At 47.1% G+C, this 18,705-nt stretch overlaps 1 protein-coding gene across 4 annotated transcripts in view; it reads left to right on the top strand.

Annotated features, from left to right (window-relative positions):
- The window catches only part of SUSD4 (sushi domain containing 4), a 100,934-nt gene that overhangs the window by 62,805 nt on the left and 19,424 nt on the right, over positions 1-18,705 (top strand). For all 4 annotated transcript variants that reach the window (XR_002123655.1, XM_019639613.1, XM_019639612.1 and 1 more), the window contains exons 4-5: positions 4,887-5,060; positions 8,790-8,978. Coding sequence is in view for 3 of the 4 variants with exons in the window: in XM_019639613.1 (XP_019495158.1) it covers positions 4,887-5,060; positions 8,790-8,978 (363 nt within the window). In the remaining variant the exon portion in view is untranslated. The remainder of the gene's footprint in view (positions 1-4,886; positions 5,061-8,789; positions 8,979-18,705) is intronic.

Genomic DNA, 18,705 nt, shown 5'->3' with positions numbered 1-18,705 from the left:
AGTGGAGCTGTACGGACGACACCCATTTCTCCCAGCAACCATGTGTGACAATACACATGGAGTATTGACAACCAGAGAAGCTCCCCTTGAGGCTTGGTGGCCAACATTTTTATGGGGGCTTGGTCCTGTAGAGATGGTTGACTACTTGTGTGGCTGACCTTAATCCCCCGTGAATGTCCCCCCAAAAATGGAGCTGATGCTGTGAGGAGCAAGCCCCACCCCCCAGCCTAAATCACATTGTTAGCATCTGGTGTGGCCCAAAGGCTCCAGGTAAACAAAGATCAACGCTCATCTCAGGTGGAACATTCCTAGGGCTTAGAGGTCAGGGCCAAGGCCAAACCTCTCCGCACAGGGTTAATCTTTTACTGCACATATGACAAACCCTTTAGGATATAAATCAGATCATGTCACGGTTCATGCCTGGAAAGCTCCAGCAGCTCCCCCTCACACTAAAATAAAACCCGGAGCCCTAATCTACAAGGCCCTACATGGCCTTTCCATCTCCCTTTTGCTCACAATATTCCAGACACACCAGTCCTCTTTTTGTGTTTTTAAGGACACTTAGCTCTTTCCTCCTGGCCTTTGCACTAGCTGTTCCTCTGCCTGGAATGCTCTTCCCCACAGTCCAGAAATGTGGAGAAGTCTTCCTTGTCATTAGGCCTCAGCTGAGTGAACGTCATGTCCTCAAAGGGGCCTTTCCTGTCTACTCAAATCGGAGGACTGCCTACATCAGTCCCTATCACATGAGCCAGTCCCTACCAAATGTTATGTGCTCATCAGAGCAGTGGTCACAGCCTGTTAATTTTCTAGCTCATTTATTTGCCAGCAGTCTCCCACCCTGCTTGTGATGACAGAGTAAGAATCTTGACTTTTTCTCTCTCCCAGCACCTGGAACGTGCTAGGCCTAGAGTAAGTGTTCAGTTCACCGAATGAATGGATGAATGGATGGATGAATAAATAAGCTTTACCAATGCTGACTTGAACAAAATTCTTTACAGCAAGACGTTCAGAGCCCATATCAGTATGCTACTATGAATTGTGAATCTCTGAGTGTGTATCATGTATTCATGTTCCTGGGAACACTTTTTTTGGGAAGACTGATGTCAAAAGTTGGCACTTTTAAGGCATCAGAACCATTTTCGAATATAACTAACATTTTAAAGAAAAGCAAATCTAACACATGGCTTATGTTCTTTAAAATTTCTTTTCCTAATTCTGCTCCTTCCTTTAGGACTTGGCTCTCTGCTGACTAATCTGATCAATTAATTTGTACACTAGTTAGATATAAATGTGTAATACTGCCTTAGGGCCTTGTGGCCCCCTATTTACTTATTCGTTATATGAAATCTCCATTTTTACAGGATACAAAAATAACGACAGTGTTAGGCTAGTGAAAGGTGATTTCTGGAATGGAATCCTTTGATCTTCCTCAAGTTACATCCCCAAAGTGCCCATTTATGTCCTGTCTGCGTAAGTTTTGATTGTCGACCCGATTCTCCGTGACAGAATCAGATATCAATAGACCTTTCTTCCCTGGTCCTTGGTAACAGTATTTTTGAAGTGGCTCTTAAAAATTCTTCCTGTCTACCGGATGAATTTGTGCAATCAAAAATCGTGTTGCTTCTATTTTAAATTTTAGAATCGATGAACATGACACAGTTGTTTTCAGATACTAAAGATCCTCATTTCTCTCTGTCCATAGAAATAAGGTCTATAGTTTCTACTGCTGCCGACAACTTTTCCTACTTCACACTCATTCGGAGGTGGGATTAGGTGCCAGACATCGTGGAGAAAAAGATTGGAAAGCCTCTGGATGATCTTTTCTCTTGTCAAGGTTTCGTTTTAGGCTCTGTCGCAAGGAGCTGGTCTATTTCAGCTCTGTCCTTATTCCTAGGGCACAGCTCCGCCTGGTCTGTCTTCCTTGTTTGAGTGTAAACTCCAGCTTCTGAGTTCCCAGTTGATAGGTGGCTCCACTCACGTAATAAATTGGTCCCGTGTCACTCCCTACGGTGACCCTTCTTTGACTGGAGTACATAATTACTGGGATTTGGGAGGCTGTGAATTCCCTTTGAACTTTGGGTCATATGCTCTGCAGCCGTCCCCAGTTCCTATTTATGGAAACTTGGCGTTCTAATTAGAAGTTCAAAGCATTCTATATTATAGCCCACTATGCAGAAAAACCATCCTTGGAAACAGGCTTGGGTGCCTCTGCTCCTGGTCAGCCACTATCCACACGGCCCCAATGTCCAAATGAACACTTACATCCATCGAACGTGCTACCAATGGCTGGCTGCCTCCTGAGTATACTGGTTAATTCTTGATTCAGTTTTAAATCAATCATGAAAATGGTTGTTTATTCATATAAATTACTGCCATAGGATCTATTCACAGCCAAGCTTTTACAGATGGATAACTTGATAAATGTGTTTTTATTTGCTGTGAATAATTTCTGCATAGTGATATTGAAAAAAAAATTTACATTTTCCATTAAGAAGAGGGCAGCAGATGTGTGCAGAGTTGTCAGTCATCTTGCGACTCCAGTCAGAAGTATCCTGGGTTTGATTTGGGGGGGAATTCAGGAATTCTAGTAGAAAAACTATTGGTTAAACATGAACAGTCAGAAAACCCCTTTCAGCAGCCTGAAACACCAACATGAAAGGTAAAATTGAAACCAGAACACAGTTTTCCAGCCAAGACTCTCTCTCTGTTGAAGTCCATTGGCAAAGGGAGGAGTGATGATGGGTTCCTCAGGGGAAGTCTCACCTGCCAGAGCTGCCCCAAAATCCTGTTAGTCAGCCTCTTGGTGGGGGCCGTGTGCTCAAAGTTTCTTGGGCAGAGGTCCACAAGGCTCGCCTCAGCATTTCTTTTTCGCCAGGTGTGTGCAAAGGTCTGGAGGCCTGGAGGGAATGTCAGAGGAAGAGGGCGACACAGTTCCTGCTGTCAAGCTAACGGTAGTACTGAGGGCTGAGATAAGGCAGGCCTGGCCTCACCAGCATTTGACTTCTGATGACCCATATAAACAGCTAATGGCCACTGTGCCTTCGCTCGCAGCTGCCAGGGCGCTCCTCTGCCAGCGATGTCCTCTTCTGCCTGAGGCTTTCCCATCACTTAACATTCTGTTTTCTAGAGGGTTTTTTTTTTTCAATTGGGAAATTGGTGAAGGGAACAGTGTGGAGGAATTGGGGAAGGGGAACATTGTGTTTTTCCAGGACCCATCAGCTCCAAGTCAAGTTGTTGTCCCTCAGTCTTAGTTATGAAGGGCACAGCTCAGCTCCAAGTCCTGTGGCCACTTTCAGTCTTAGTTGTGGGGGGCACAGCCCACCATCCCATGCGGGAGTTGAACCAGCAGTCTTGTTAAGAGCACGTGCTCTCGCCAGGTGAGCCATCCGGCTGCCTGTTGGCAGCTCAGTGGCAGCTCAGCTCAGGCGCAGCTCACTGGCCCATGTGGGAATCGAGCCCGCAACCCTGCTGCTCAGAGCTCGTGCTCTAACCAACTGAGCCACCCGGCTGCCCTAAAGTTTGTTGTTGTCAGATTCCCCATTGTCCCAGTAAACCCAGCCCCAACCCCATTTCAAAGCTTCTAGGATGTGCTCTTTTAAAGCCACCCTAGTTCCCAGCCACTGGAGCCATCCATGAGCCAGCCACTGCTCTTTCTCCACTCTTCCCCTGCATTAGGGTCCCCAGGGCTCAGTGGCACAGAGCTGACAGTCAAAGCTTAGAGGAACTTGATGGTCAAGGTTCCTGTTACTACTAATCCAACCCTGCCGTGGATTCGATAGGCTCTGGGGAGTGGCTGAGAAACCCACAATCTCTTGGAGCATTGAGGAATTTCTGGAGGAACTTTCTATGCTTGTCAAAGTGCTATTGTTGGATTTGTGTCTTGTTTCAAAAACTTCAGAAGCAACAGACTTGGACCATAACCCACCTATGTACGTCAGGGCCTCTCTGACTCTAAAAGTAGAAATAAATAGCTCAAGCTTACGAGCATATGGACATGGAAAATCAGAGGCGTTAAACAGAGATGTGCCCATAAAAGATGAAGATTCATTGTGACCAGTGTGACTTAGATGGGACTAGTTGGGCAGTGTTTAGGGTGCGAGGGGGTAGAGGGAGAGGGTCCCAACTTGACAGCACAGAATGGAGAGGCCTGTATGGTGAACTGGCAGTGGAGAGAGTTAGAAGCAGATCATTGTAGTTGATTCGTTTTGCTTTACTTTTCATCACTTTGTTGCCTGGGCTCCTCCAGCACCCGCTTCTCTCTCCCAGCCGTACATCTTTTCCCATCCACATTCATTCTGTTCTCACTCCATTTAGGTTGCTTGCCCTGAGCCTTTGCGAGATTGGCAGTGGTGTGTGCAGCTCTCTTTACTTTTTCAAAACAGATCAGGTAGATGGGGAATGCTAACAGCAGGTGCATCCGCAGCTCAGCCCCCACTGCTGTTCTGCAAAGCATATTTTCTTATCCGGCCCAAGCCTTCACCCCATAGGCAGCAACTGGACAGGACCAGCCAGACAGATTGTACTGTCCACAAACAGCACAGGGGGAAACCGGGTAGACCAATCAGGTGAATCCCCAACTCTTGTCTTTCCTCACGTCTTTCCAAAGTCCTCTGTAAGCTCAGCCGTACGGTGTGAAATGTCACAAGCAGGAAACAAAGTTCCTTCTGTGACCGGGTCCTGAGCCACCTCCACCTCTTCCGATTTCTCTATGTGGCAGGTTCTGCTGCTTGTCACTGGGACCTGAGCTGAGTGATAAATAAGGAGCCATGTCTCAGATTGCTGTGGAGGTCAAGGCCAGGCCTGAAAATAAGAGCTTTCTTTTTAAGCCATGCGCCACAACTGTTTTTAAATCCCAAAAATAAGGTGTCCTTTTTACACGATTGCAGATTGCCGCATCCCTCAGATTGAAGATGCTGAGATTCATAACAAGACCTACAGACACGGAGATAAGCTAATCATCACTTGTCACGAAGGATTCAAGATCCGTTACCCCGACCTGTACAACCTGGTTTCGTTATGTCGCGATGACGGAACGTGGGACAACCTGCCCATCTGTCAAGGTACGAGATGGAAGCTGTCGTTCTCGGATGTTCTCTCAGCCGTGGTGGAGCGTGTGCATGTTTCTCTGATAGAATGAGACAGATGATGGCGATGAAAACAAAGCCGCCCACCCCACCCACATGGTCCAGCTGTAGCTTCATGTTCGTCACCAAGCTCTGTTCTCAGAATCTTCAAATCACTCCCGTTTTCTCCAGCTCCATACACCCAGCTTCAAAGTATACCTGGGGGCTACCTTCTTCTTTAGCGTGTCGCACGTCTCCTTTAAGGAACCACATGGATTTTAAGAATTAGAAGACTTGTACCTGAGCTGTGAACACAGTGAGGAACTAGTATGCATTTAGTGGAAATAACAGGGCATTTTATTTCACTAGTGCTGAGAATATATTTCAGGCCAATCTTACAGAGGCTATTTTCTCTTAATAATGGTATCCCTTTTTATAATGCATGAGGAACAGAAAAATAATCAAATTCAAATTTCATCCAAACCACACGGTGACTATTTATCCTCCGATATTTTTTTTTTCTCTTAAATTAGCCTGGGCCGACGACATACAGGGCCCTGCATGTGAAACTAAACCCTCAGGTTCATATTAATTCTGATTTTATTTTCTGACATGTAACTTGGACCAAAGGACCAAGAAGCCAATGCATAATTTAAAATTCGAGAGAGAGGGAAAGCAATCTTATTTGCACCAAAACACCGGCACATTCAAGTTGAGACGAATGTTAACTTTGTGCTTAGAAATCTTAGCTGGCAGACGCTGATATTACCTTTTGTGCCCCGTAGTTGGAAATAAATCATTTCCTTATGTGAGAGCTTAAGAGTCATGACCCCTTGAAGAAACAAAGGTTTCAGATGAGGAGAAGAGAGGCAGCTCAGACCATCGCACTCCTGCATTTCTCTCCCGAAACTTCCTTTGGTATTTAGCGTGTTATATATTACATCTTTTAAAGGAGACCTGTGGTTCATTTACACTTTCAGAGACGATCCATGAACCCAGCAGCTGACTCTTAGGTTGGGCTATTTATTCAAATGAACTTTATTAACCACTAATTCGTTCCAGTCCTGCATCCCTGAGTAACGGCCAAGAAAATTACCTCAGACTCCAGCCACTTCTCGCTTTCAGATTTTCCACTTACCCTTTTGTTCTCCCACCATTTCTATTTCCTTTTATGTCACTTAAATACAGTTTGCTTCTTTAGGTGCTCTTTTGGCCCCAATAATTGTTTTTTTTTTATTAAATACCCTCTGGTGGTATATCCATCTCCGGGTGTCATTGTCAGGAGTTCAGAGAGAGGTTTTCCCCTTGCTCTGTCTGGCCCCCCTTGCCTCTGCCCTCCTCCACCCCTTTATTCAAATCTCAGCCAAAATATAACTTTGATAGCCCTGGAACAACAAAAGCGCTGGTCGGCTGCTCTGGAGAGGCGAGCCATGCTTCTTCAAACAGCAACGCTGCGATCCACAGCTCACCTTCCTTCCTCCTCGGTCCCCACAGCGGGGGTGCCCCTGGTCTGTGCCCCCCTCTTCGCTTCACCCCCTACACCTCCCAGATGCTCCACCTTCCTTCTGCTGCCCCCCCCCGGGGCACAGCATGAGCAGTGAGGAATCATGGTTGCCTGAGGCAGCCTGACACCTCTCGGCCCCCAGGAGGAATCTAATTGGCCCTTAGAGTGACATTTCATTCTGTAACTTTTATTTCCACCTATAGATCCAGAAGCCAAAGCCTGAGGAGGCTTCTCTCTATTATCTAGAAGTGCAAATAGAAATCACATTGAACTATTGAGTGAAAGCCAGTTTTCTACCGTTATATTTAGAACAGGCTGTCTCCCACCAAGAGTGAGCATATCTTTCCTTCTCTGATTAACTGCACGAGTTATAACCCCTTCCATCTCCTTTTGGTGGAGGGGGGGGCGGGGGAGCTGTTCCAAAGCCACTTTTTTCCATGGGGACTTTATGTTTTAGAGACCGGTGTCCTGATGGCCTCCTGCTCACTGTGGGTCAGAGTTTTTATTTAGGAGGAAGTCAGTTTAACCAGGTGGGTAGCTTAGAACCATTTCTTCCCCAGAGGAGGTACAGACACAGTCATTTGTGCCAACTCCTTTGAACTATGCAGAGGCTCTAATACATTCACTTGTTCAAATGTTAATTTGCTTATCTTTTTTTCTCAATTATTGATTCTGTGTATTCCAGATTCTCAACCTCCCCCCGCCCCTACATTTCACTTTTGCCATGAACATTGTCAGTTTTCAGCTCAGACAAGAATAATCATTTAAGGCCATGGGAACTTGCCTAAAAGGATGGCTGAGCATCACGCGTTTCGGATATGGTCCTTCCTGTGTGTTGGCCAGTTCCGGGCAGTGGTCTGCTGTGTCTCCTGGTCAGCACTTGCACCCCAGCGTGAGCGCCTCCCTAAATGCTGCATCTCAGGGGGCCTCCCTCGTCTTACGCTCACCCTCTCCTCTTTCTGATGCACAGATCTCATACGGGGTGCTATCCGAAGCAATTTGCTAAACACCAAGCTCTCCGATGCTTCATATAATATCTAACAAAGTCAGCTTAGGAGAAGGGTTCAGTCATTTAATGTAACTTGTCCTTGGTGATTGGAAGGGAAACTAGGTATTTTCCATTATACATTATTTACTTCACACACAATTAGTTCTCCCAGGGAAGAGCACCAGCTCTGCGGGGTCATTATACCCTCCAGTGAAATTACTGAAGCCCGAAAGACGGTCCATGATCACAGTGGATGCAGCACAAAATGGGATTCTGTGCCAGTGGGAGTGTTTCTCTGGGCTGCACAGGCTTCCAGACAAAAAGACAGCTACTGTTGTACAGAAATAGGAGCATGGGATCCAGGTCTTGCTTCCACGTGGAGCGCACACAGAATCCTGTGCACAGAGCACACACTGACTACAGCAGAAGTTCTCAGAGCCTGGTCTGCAGACCTCCAGTGGCAGCCTCACCGCCACCTGGAATCCTTAGCGATGCACATGCTTGGGCCCAAGCAGATCCACAGAGCCGGAAGTCCTGGGGGCCAGGCCCAGCGGTCTGTGTTCCCACAGGCCCTCTCTGAGTTGTTCTGAAGTTTGAGAACCACTGCACCACATAAAAACACAACTGGATTTTCTAAAGTGTAATCTCATCGTGTCAGTCAGGAATCTGTTCCATATTCTGTGACACTGGAACAGAGCTGGCATCATAAACTTCTCAAGACCCCACTCTGTCATCGTTGAAACAGTCGGGGTGTCTGTTTCCTCTGTGGCATCTCAACTCTGATGGCACGTTTGGATTACCTGTGGAGTTTTTAAAAAGATAGGGGTGCCCAGGCTGTCTGCCATCTCTGGGCATGGGTCCTGGCATTGGTGTCTTTTAAAAGTTCCTCAGGTGATTCTAACATGCAGTCAGGGCTGGAAACACCTGCTAGGGGTATCCCGATCCTCAGCTACACCCCCTACACACACACACACACACACACACACACACACACACACACACTACTACTACCTCCTCTGACCCTCTAGTGCCATTTGCAACTATAAAGTCAAATATCCGCATTACAGATAGCATAGATGAGTAGAAAAGGAGTCTGAACGTTTAAGACCCAGGTGCTTATCCCTCAGAGGCCACGTTTTTAGTGGGGGAACCTGAGAGAGAGTGCTGTGTTCGTCTCTTAGGTGTACAGAGATCACCAGGTAAGACTTTCCTCTTTTTCTTTCACCTGTCACAGGCTGCCTGAGACCACCGGCCTCTTCCAATGGCTATGTGAACATCTCCGAGTTCCAGACTTCCTTCCCAGTGGGAACCGTGATCTCCTATCACTGCTTTCCCGGGTTTAAACTCGAGGGGTCAGAATACCTCGAGTGCTTGCACAACCTTATCTGGTCGTCCAGCCCACCCCGGTGCCTTGCTCTGGAAGGTAACACATCTTATTCTTTTGGAACTTGGATTTTGGATTATTCAAGTGGTCGTTTCAGTAGGAGGTGAAGAGCTGAGAATTATGGTTGGCAATAACTTTTGTTCCCTGAAGACACGTTCCTTGCCTCCGTCCCGGGCCATGAAGCCATACTTACAACCAGACATAAAAGTTGCTTCCCCGAGCCTTAAGCTTCAGGGATAAAAGGGAAAAGTTTCAAGCATCAGAGGTTAAACTGCAAAATATTGCAAAGTTAAATGAAATGTCTTCAAAAATTAATTTTCTCGGCACCAAGTGAAAACAGATTGTACTACGGCATCATTAATCTCCCCTCGTTTTATTGTTGTGTCAGTGTTTCTTCCTATTTCCATGCATTTTTACGGCCTAGCTGTAAATAGTTTTTGCTGCAAGCACACACTCAGAAGCCTGAAACTCAGAGCCCTTTCCCCCCTGTGTTTGTTAAGTGTATGTGATTATTTGAGAGCGCATTTCACTAGTAATCAGTAATGAGTGGTAGGAAGTAGTGAGGGGGACAAGGCTGGCCAGTGTCTGTGGGCGTAGAGTCCATGGCAACTTCTGCCAGGCAAGTTGGTTGGGCTGGCTCTCAGCCCTCGCTTCAATTCCGGTCTTGAAATTATGATTGAAGAGAACAAACACCGATTTGCTTCTTGGCACTTATTGAATGCAGTGCGTGGGAGGGGGTCTGTATGGGGGAAGAAAACAAATGGAGGTAAACCTCCAGTCAGGAAGCCCTCCAAAGCCTATGTGCAGCCTTTCTTGGGAAACAAAACAAGACACAATAGAATGTGGAAACAGACGAGTTCTTACAAGCAGCCTTTCTACAGTGTGCACCTCCATGCGGGAAGAGGTCAGATTAGGAGGTGTGCTGGGGAGGCAGAGAGCCAGAGGAATCAGATAAGGCGTCTCTTAAAGGAAAGGATGGGACTTGGAGTCGGGTTGGCTGGAGCCATGGCGCCATCTTGGAGAGGAAAGGGGGAGGGGACGGGAGGGGACGGGGGCCTGGCGTGAGAAGAAGCCAGAATGCCTGGGCCATTCGTTCGGCCATTCTCCTAGGCTGGTAAGTGGAGTCCCCACTTACCCCTACTTCCCACCCATCCCAAATCCCTGAGAGGATCAGAACCTACAGTAGAAACGTCAGATAAAATACAGGATGCCCAGGGAAACCTGGATTTCAGATAAACAACAAATAATTTTTTTTCATGTGAACATGTCCTCAATATTGTATGGGACGGTCAGAAATGATTCTTTGTTTATCTGAAATTCAAATGTAACCACGTGTCCTGTATTTTTATTTGTTCAATCTGGTGACCCTATTCTAGAGAGATAAGGGCAGCCGCATTGTTTCTGCTGGAACAGCTTTTCTATTGTCTGGACGCTGCTGGCCGGCCAGGGTGATGGGGAACCATTGATGAAAGGGGGCTCTGGTTCTTGGAAGTTTCTCGCTGCTCAGATAACCAGGAGCAGAGGATCAGCTAAAGGGATCATTGCCATGATTGCATGTATTTGAAATGCCTGCTTTAAATTTTTTTCACATTTGGTTTTAAATGCCTTTCAAGCAGGTATGTTCTGATAAGCTTCATTTGGGGGACTTCGAAAGCCATTTTTAATGGAACCTAGAGAAGGTGATGTGAATAGGTATAAAACAAAAATCGAACTTCAGTGGGTAACAAGCTCAAGTGATGCACAGGGAGCTGTGACTGGCTTCTGATTGGACATGCGTCTCTCGTGGTTTAATATGGGTCTCTCTGTCTCTGCCAGCCTGGGCTGTGGCTGAGGAGAAGGCTGGAAACCCAGGGTGACAGCTGCCTGTGCCAGGGAGGCCACTTAACACCTTTTTTTTTCTCAACGTTTTAAAAATAATCTTTACACCTGCATTTCCAATACATGTCCCTTTAAGTTATCTGATAGAATTAGTTTGTGAGACCTTTAAGTGCTCCACTGGCTAAAGGCACCAAACTCATGATTCTAAACTGAGAGGCACAGTGGACTGAAGGATTTTTTTGGGTCAAGACTTGATAGAAACTGCGTTAAATTAAGCAGCAGGTTAAAATAAGAGGTATGGGCTCACAAAACACTTCTCCGGATGTACCTTGTTGTTGATATTTCTTAAACTCTTCCTTGAATTGCACACTATCTTTTTCAAAGGCAGTGCCTTATTTATGCAATATTGCCTGGGCAGTCAGCATAGATCAGGGGTCGGCAAACTTTTGAGACGGAAGAGCCGCCAGGGGTCAGCAAACTGCGGCTCGCGAGCCACAGGCTCTGAAGTAAAATTGAAAATGAAAATAAAACTATCATAGTTTCATTTATAAAATTTTTAGAGGATATTATTCACATAATGGTGACTATGTAAAGATATATTTATGGCTCTCGAATAATTTTTAAATTGTTGTGAGGGACAGGATTGGCTCTTCCAGGGGTTGGCAAACTTTTGAGACAGAACGTACCCAAAGAGCCGCATGTGGCTCGCCATGAGCCGCAGTTTACCAACCGCTGGCACAGATGAACTGTCTTTGGGGAATCTCATCCCTTCATATTGTCACCCACACTGCTTTCCCTCTCGTGTTCCTGTCTTCCGTAGCACACCATTTGGTTTTTCTTGATGGCATTAGTGAAAATGGTTGCACTGCGCTGTGAAATCATGAAACTCTCGGGTATATTTTAGATATAGGAGGGTGTCCTGACCCCTATAGTGGGTCTGGGCAGCTGTGCTCTGGAAGACTTCCTTTCTCCTTGAGGTTTTTATCTCTTTCTCTTTCCCTGTCTCGCTATTAATCCCTCAGCCCATCATCAGCTGTCAGTGTACCTGTCACTGCAGCTTCCCTCCCCGCAACTCTCTTTTTAACCTGCTATGAAAGGAGATGGAATCACCAGGATAGTCATGGAGGCAACATGGTGTATTGATTGAGTGTGGATTGACATCAGGCTGGCTGGCTTCACATCCTGGGTCTCCTACTTAATCGTTTTGACCTGAGGCAAATCACTCAAGCTTCTCTCAGCCTCCATGTCCTCAGCTGTGAAATGAGAGAGATGATTGTCCTTATCTGGGGAACTGTGAGGATTCAGTGTAGTGACACATGTACCACATTTAGTGACAGTGCTTGGCACACAGTAGGAGATCGGTCAAATGTTCATCATTGCTCTTGCCCTTAGAATTGTGTACAAAGTCACAATAAATAAGCGAGCATCTGAGCACGACTGTGAATATAGTGCCCAGGCTGTTTGCATATACATGGTGACACTATTTTACTTGTTCCGTGATACTTTGGTTACTTTCAACTGCGTTTGTGTAAGACGAATCCCAGATAATGAGAGGAAATACTGAACAATAATAATAATTGCTGTTAATTTTTGAGAGCTTACTATGTGGCGAATGTTTGACACAGCATCTATTGCCCTTGTGAGGCAGGTACTATTTTTATCCGCATCTTACCAATGAGCAAACCCTGGCTTCTAAAGGTTCAGTAATTTGCCCAAAGTCACGCAGTGAGTAGGGTAGGGGAGCTGCGATTTGAACCCCGGTCTTTGTCACTTCAAAGCTCATCCTCTCAAGGCCCATTGTTTAATTAACTTGTTCTGACTACTTTACAATCCAAGAGGGAAAAAATTGATATTTTTATAACCATTTTTTAAAGAAAAAATTTTTTTAAATTCTCACATAGGAAGGAATTTGTCTTTCTAGTCTAGTTATCCTCCCTGTAGAAATCCTTGCTGCAGGAGACCATGAGTCCAGAAGGAGACCCTGCTGTCCACTGGGTGGCAGTGACCTCTCACTGCTGTCACCTAAGTGCCTATTAATCTCCCACATTACAGTGGAGGTGACTTCAGCCAGTGGGCTGGCCACAGATTGTGTCTCCTTTCCCAGACCAGGAGATAGGCACCTTGAAGGATGACACGACTTGTCCAGACCCTCCAACTCTTGGTCCATGGCTCTTTCTGTCACATGGTACCCCCTTTCCTTCATGGAATGGATGGCACTTTGTGAGGGCAGGCTTTGCTGGTACCAACGTCGAGTGACAGCTGTCACACTCACATGTCAACAGGCTCATAATTGATGCCTGGCTTCATGAAGGAGTTTCTAATTTGGAAGGAAAAGCTATGGCAGCTTCAGCAAAGGTGTGGATTAGGTATTTTGAGGCCTGTGGTATTGCACCCATCTTTGTGAGGGTGGCCCATCCTAGAGCATGTGTGGTTCCCCACAGCTGTGTTGTGGGGGCAGAGCACCCCAAATCACAAAGTCCTGAACCACAGTGTTGGCTACATCACTTAAAAGTAGATGAATATTCATATTTGGACCTGGGAGGAACTCCATGGGTACCCCTGTGCTGGCCTGTCTCACTGTGGGTCTGTGTACTTTGCCTCATCTCTTTGTACCTTAATGTTTGCCATTCTTGGGCTATCTTCATTCCTTTTTTTTTTTTTTTTAGCTGAGCCATCCTGTCACCTGTTGGCAGCTCAGCGGCTGCTCAGCTCGGGCTGGGACTCGAACCGCTGTTGCTCAGAGCTCACACTCTTGAGCGAGCTCCTAACCAACTGAGCCACTCGGCCAGCCCTATCTTCATTTCTGAGGCTCTCATTTCTCAGTGTCTCTCACACATACACACACACACACACACTGAATCCAAGAAATCTTAAAACAACAACAACCTTTGGCTGTGAATGTGGTCATTTTCTCATTTATAAGTGCTGAGAATTCAGTTTATGTCACAGTGGTGTTTACTGAACGAACACCTGCTAGGCACAGAGCATCAGTGAATTACAAAGCAAGGAGAGGATGTCATTCCTTACTTTGGAGAGTTTACAAATGGGGAGGACTAGATGACAAATCCCGTATTTGAAGGCCAGCATCATTACAGATGGTACCGCCTATCCACCTGTGTACACAGCTACCCTTACCAACAAGCAGACGAGTGCTTATGCATTTGGAAAGGGTGGGAGGAAAGTTCTAGTAGATGCTGCCACAAGTGTGAAATGAAACTTTGTACCCAGGCATTTATAGGGTTCTTGGTTCTTTTCCTCGGAGACCAGAGAGAAGCAGGTTTCCTGTCTCCACTTGAGGTCTGGGGAGAGCAAGTGAGCCTGAACATCTCAGTCCTACAGGACTGTGCATTTTGCAGCTCTGTAGAGCTCATCAGCCCAGGCAGCCGGGCTTAGTGTGTGAGGTGGTTGGAAGGGTAGGAATAGGGAAGGGGCCTAAAAATAAGTAACTGAACCAACCATGCAACAGTTACAGGGAGGACTGCATACATACTCAGGGTGGGCCCAGAATTTACCAGACACTGTGATACTGAGGCTGCAAGAGCTGCTGGCGAGGGGAACCTGCAGAAAACAGCTCTTTCTTACATGGGGAAGAACCATCCAAAAGCCATACGTGTCCAGAACATTCTCTTCACATTCAGGTTTTCAGATGGCCTGGAAGTAGCACGGGTGCTGGGTACCTGGTGACAGGGTAACAGCAGAAGTCACATGACTGCACCTTTGAGGCAGGTAGCAAACGCCAGGAGAACAGATGGTCGAAGACAAACCTTGGAACTGGAGTCCTTGGTTGTGACCACCCGACTTAAAGATTTCTCTGTTTGCCGAACTGTCAAATTAGAGGATGAGAGCCTTTAACCAGAAGTCCTTTCAATAGATCTCTAAGGAGAAAGACAAGGTCCAATCTAGACGGTCAAACATTTAAAGCTGAGTTTCAAAAGAAACCAAGATCAGTGTATATGCTATTTTAAATAAATGCCTGGGAGGTTCATTTAGTCACTCAGTAAACATTTTTTTATGTCCATATGCTGAGTATGTTGCAAGGGGCAGAAGCTACAGAGGCAAACGAATCACTCGAGGTCTCTGCTCCTGGGCTCACGTATCTAGTATGCTGTTCCTGAAATCTCACTCCTGCACAAGTGGAGCTGTGTTCCGAATATGCAGTTTGGAAGTCACCGAGGGCCTCTAGGATAGAGAAGATGGTCACTCACTCTGAGGCCACAGGCCTTCAGGGAGACAGGGCCCAGGGGAGTCGTTGGGCTTGAGTGTTTACTTTTCCCAAATGGGGAAATGAATCACTCCAGGAACCGCAGGCACCTAAGGTTTCATTTGCAATGACTTAGGCCGTGGGTTCCAGGATGCTGACCTTTTCAAGAGGCGCTCTCAGCCTCATGGCTGGCATTTCTCCCAGCAACAAACAAACCTGACCTCCTTAGAAGCGGCACATCTGAAACTCTTTTGTTTTGAAATCCCTCTCAGTCCCCAAACTCAGAATGCCCCAAACTGATTCTCCCCCTTCGCATTCAATTCAGAGCTCCTACTGCTGGAGATGGAAGTTTAATCAGTTTCAGATTCAATTACAGGAAATGCAGCCGTGTGATTTCCTAAGAACCTACGAGTGCCCAGGGGTCCGTTTAGGTCTGCATCCTTATATAAGAAAAGGAGAAAAATAAGAAACTGAAAAGCCCTGTTTGGCAAAATGTGAAATAACTTGAAAGGTTCTAATTTGGGGGTCAAAACTCAAAGCCACTTTGGACGTGGAGGGTTCCCAGCTCCCAAGCAGCTTTTGCAGTGGGGGCACCTGGTAGAAGAGCCCCACGTGCAGCCCCCGCAGTGTCTCCCTCCAGAAACCCTGCCTTCCAGGGACTTCAAAACGAATCCTTTGTAGGGAACAGGAAAGACAGCAGAGAAATCTGGGTCCCCTCAGATTTAAGACCTGTCCTGCCCTACAGAGCACTGACAGCCCCTCACGGGGCAGGGGGGGCTCCATGAATGACACTCAAAGCATAATTACAGCCCACCCTGTGTCAAGGTTTCCATTCAAAGCACAGAAAGGAGCCCAGGCCTGTTCCAAGGAATGCGGCTGTACATTACTGTCTGTGATGAGGTCAAGTGTCCCCATGCCCTTTTCCAAACCAGAGTAGGGACACTCTCCCAGGGGAGCTTGTACGTCTCCTCCCACCTTCTTGCCTCAATAAGAGAGTGTCGAATTGTGTTCCTTAATTAACTGGAAGCTCTTCTACACTGAATTTTAAGTAGATCAAGGCAAATGACAGGGCAGAGTCACAACAGGATTTAATGATGCTGATTTTGGATCACCTGTCATAGAATTCAGAGCTCAGAAAGCCTTACACATCACCAATTTACCTTTCCCACACCGTTCCCCGCCGCACTGGCACCCCCTTGGCAAAGATGAACTGTTAGTGCCAGAGATGCCTGGGCTTGTCCAAGCCCCCTCACCCTGGCCTAGGGGTGCCAGTGGACGTTCTCACACCCACACCCTGGCTGTGGCACCTCATCTTCCTAGGGGCAACTCTGAGACAGAAAGCACCTCATTCCTGCCTGCATTCCTCACCCTGGCACCCGGTATATGATTCAACAATGCGGAGCTATTATTTATGGCTAAAACATCCTTTCATTCATTGGACAGTTTTCGGATGTCTACTGCATGCCGGGCACTGTGGAGCTACCTTTAATCTACGGTCTCTCATCCTAACTAGCATCATGAGAAATAAAAGTGGTACCAACTGGCAAATGAGGAAACGGAGGCTCAGAGAGCTTCCCTGCTTTGCCAAGGTCACCCTGCTCCAAGTGGCCCGGCCTATGTGCCCCCTGAGCCCACGCTTGCTACTTACGCTGCTCTTGCACGCATTCCGAGACTCAGAGGACCTACTTGAAACTAGGGACCGGGTTGCAACCTAGCTCTGCTGCTCCCTGGCAGGGAGCGTCCATTTCCTCAGCGGGAAAGGGAAGGGGCTGAAAGAGCCCCATCTCCGGGGCTCCTTACCGGCAGCCCTGTTCTCTGCCTGCTCGTAACCGAACACATGGTCTCCAGAGAGGCTCTCCTGTCCTCGGCTGGCTCTGGGAGTTTGTCCCCTGGAAGACGGCGGAAAATTTCCCCGAGACTCCTTTTCATACAGTCCACCCCTGAGCGTTCCACCACGGAGAGGGGAGCACCAGGGAGAGGAAATGGGCGTGTGTCGGGGGTCATCTTGGCCCAAGGCCCTTCACGTGTTATCTTTATTTAGCCTCCGGACAGCTCCAGGTATTATAATTCCCTCTTCACAGATAGGAAACAGGCCCAGTAGCTTGGCCGCAGAGAAGGAGTTGCAGAGCCAAGAGTCAAAAGCAGCCTTGATGTGACGCCCCAGCGGTGTGTGGCACTACGTGGGCTTCTGTGAGAGGGCAGACACCTGCCTTCTGAATAATCTGCCCCGCTGCCCGTTGGCGGCTTCTTAATGTTCCCTTTAACCTAGGCTTCTATCATGTAAGAGGTTTGGGAGAAGTCAGAAGGAGACACGCTATGATTTGGCCCAGGCTGCGTTAAATATAATGGCAGGCACTGTGGGAATTTTCCTTTCTTTCTTCCTTCCCTCCGCCTTTCCCAGGCTGGGCTCTGGTGCCAACCAGAGATGTGTTAAGTGCCGTGGGACCATTGTTATTAGGGATTCAAATCCTGCTCGCATCACCTGGAATGGTAACAGCAGTGGCCAGCTGGTCACCCACACCCACCCAGGCCTCCCACTGTTCAGAATGGACCAACTGGCCAGGGCTAACGGTCTCTGTTAGCCTCTCCTGGGCTGTCAAGCTCACCTTTGATCCTGACAGCAGCTGGATCCAATACAACAGGAAGTGAACGAAAAAAAGCAATGAGTGCCCTTTTTTCTCTCTTCTTTACCCAGTATAGCCTCTGTTCTTGGGACAACGCCAGGATGGCTTCTGCTTTATATCTGCTGGCCCCAGCCTATACCCTTCTCTCTTCTTCTCAGCCTAATGTAAGAGGGTTATGCAAGGTGAGGTAATACTTGGCCAGGTGGGCTTGAACTCCTGCCTTCCAGGCCCGGAGGCCCAGGGAAGTTCCTTAGGAAGCAAAGAGGCCTGAGGTGGCTCTGTTCCAGCTGCCTTACCCCCAGGGGCTGTTTTCCCTATTCCGTTCCCACTTAAGATTTATTTGAAGAGCTCGCCATGATAAACTATGAAAATCATTCGTCTAGTTCTGCCTCCTTAGGAACTTGAGACCTGAGAAATGAAATGATTTGCCGGGTCACAGAAAAACTACCCCATATCCTCAGACACCCAGCCTTCAAATACGTGAGCAGACAGCCAATTTAAAACCCTAATTAGGAGCCCAGGTTACATCAGTCAAAGTCTTACGGGATTTTTAGATCTTACTCCCCAAAATGAAAGACTGTTCCATTTCCTTTGAAGACAAATGTGTGCTCCCTGGGCCTGGGAACGAGGAAATCTCAGGTACTCCCCGTCACGTGTCAGTGACATTAGCTCGGGAAGCCCAGTCTGAGACAACGCGGAGGCGCTCCCAGTGAACTGAAAATGTTCTGTATGTTGGCATATATGTTAGCGCATAACATCCTCCGCTATTTTGTTTCCTGTAAACATTGGTTTTCTGCAAATTCCTCTGTCCAACACTGTTTGTATTATAACCACCTTGCCTGTGACCCTAGCAGGGGTTTTTTTTGTTTTTGTTTTTTAAATTTTATTATTGGAGGGAAATGCAAAATAGCAAGCAGTCTTGTTAATGTATTGTTCACACACGATAGTAAATTATTCTAATACCATTTCCATCTACTGTTCATGCATTAAAGCAGAGTGATTACAGGAAAATAGCTGCCTGCGTGTCATGCCAGCATTTCTCGGGGACCTCTAGGCTTAATATTCTTTTCTCCCTCTCTCCCTCTCTCCCTCTCTCCCTCTCTCCCTCTCTCCCTCTCTCCCT

Source organism: Hipposideros armiger, unplaced genomic scaffold (genome assembly GCF_001890085.2).
Source record: "Hipposideros armiger isolate ML-2016 unplaced genomic scaffold, ASM189008v1 scaffold_45, whole genome shotgun sequence".
Classification (NCBI taxonomy): domain Eukaryota; kingdom Metazoa; phylum Chordata; class Mammalia; order Chiroptera; family Hipposideridae; genus Hipposideros; species Hipposideros armiger.
The sequence above is the reverse complement of the archived record's forward strand: the minus strand, read 5'-3'. Positions and strand labels throughout refer to the sequence as shown.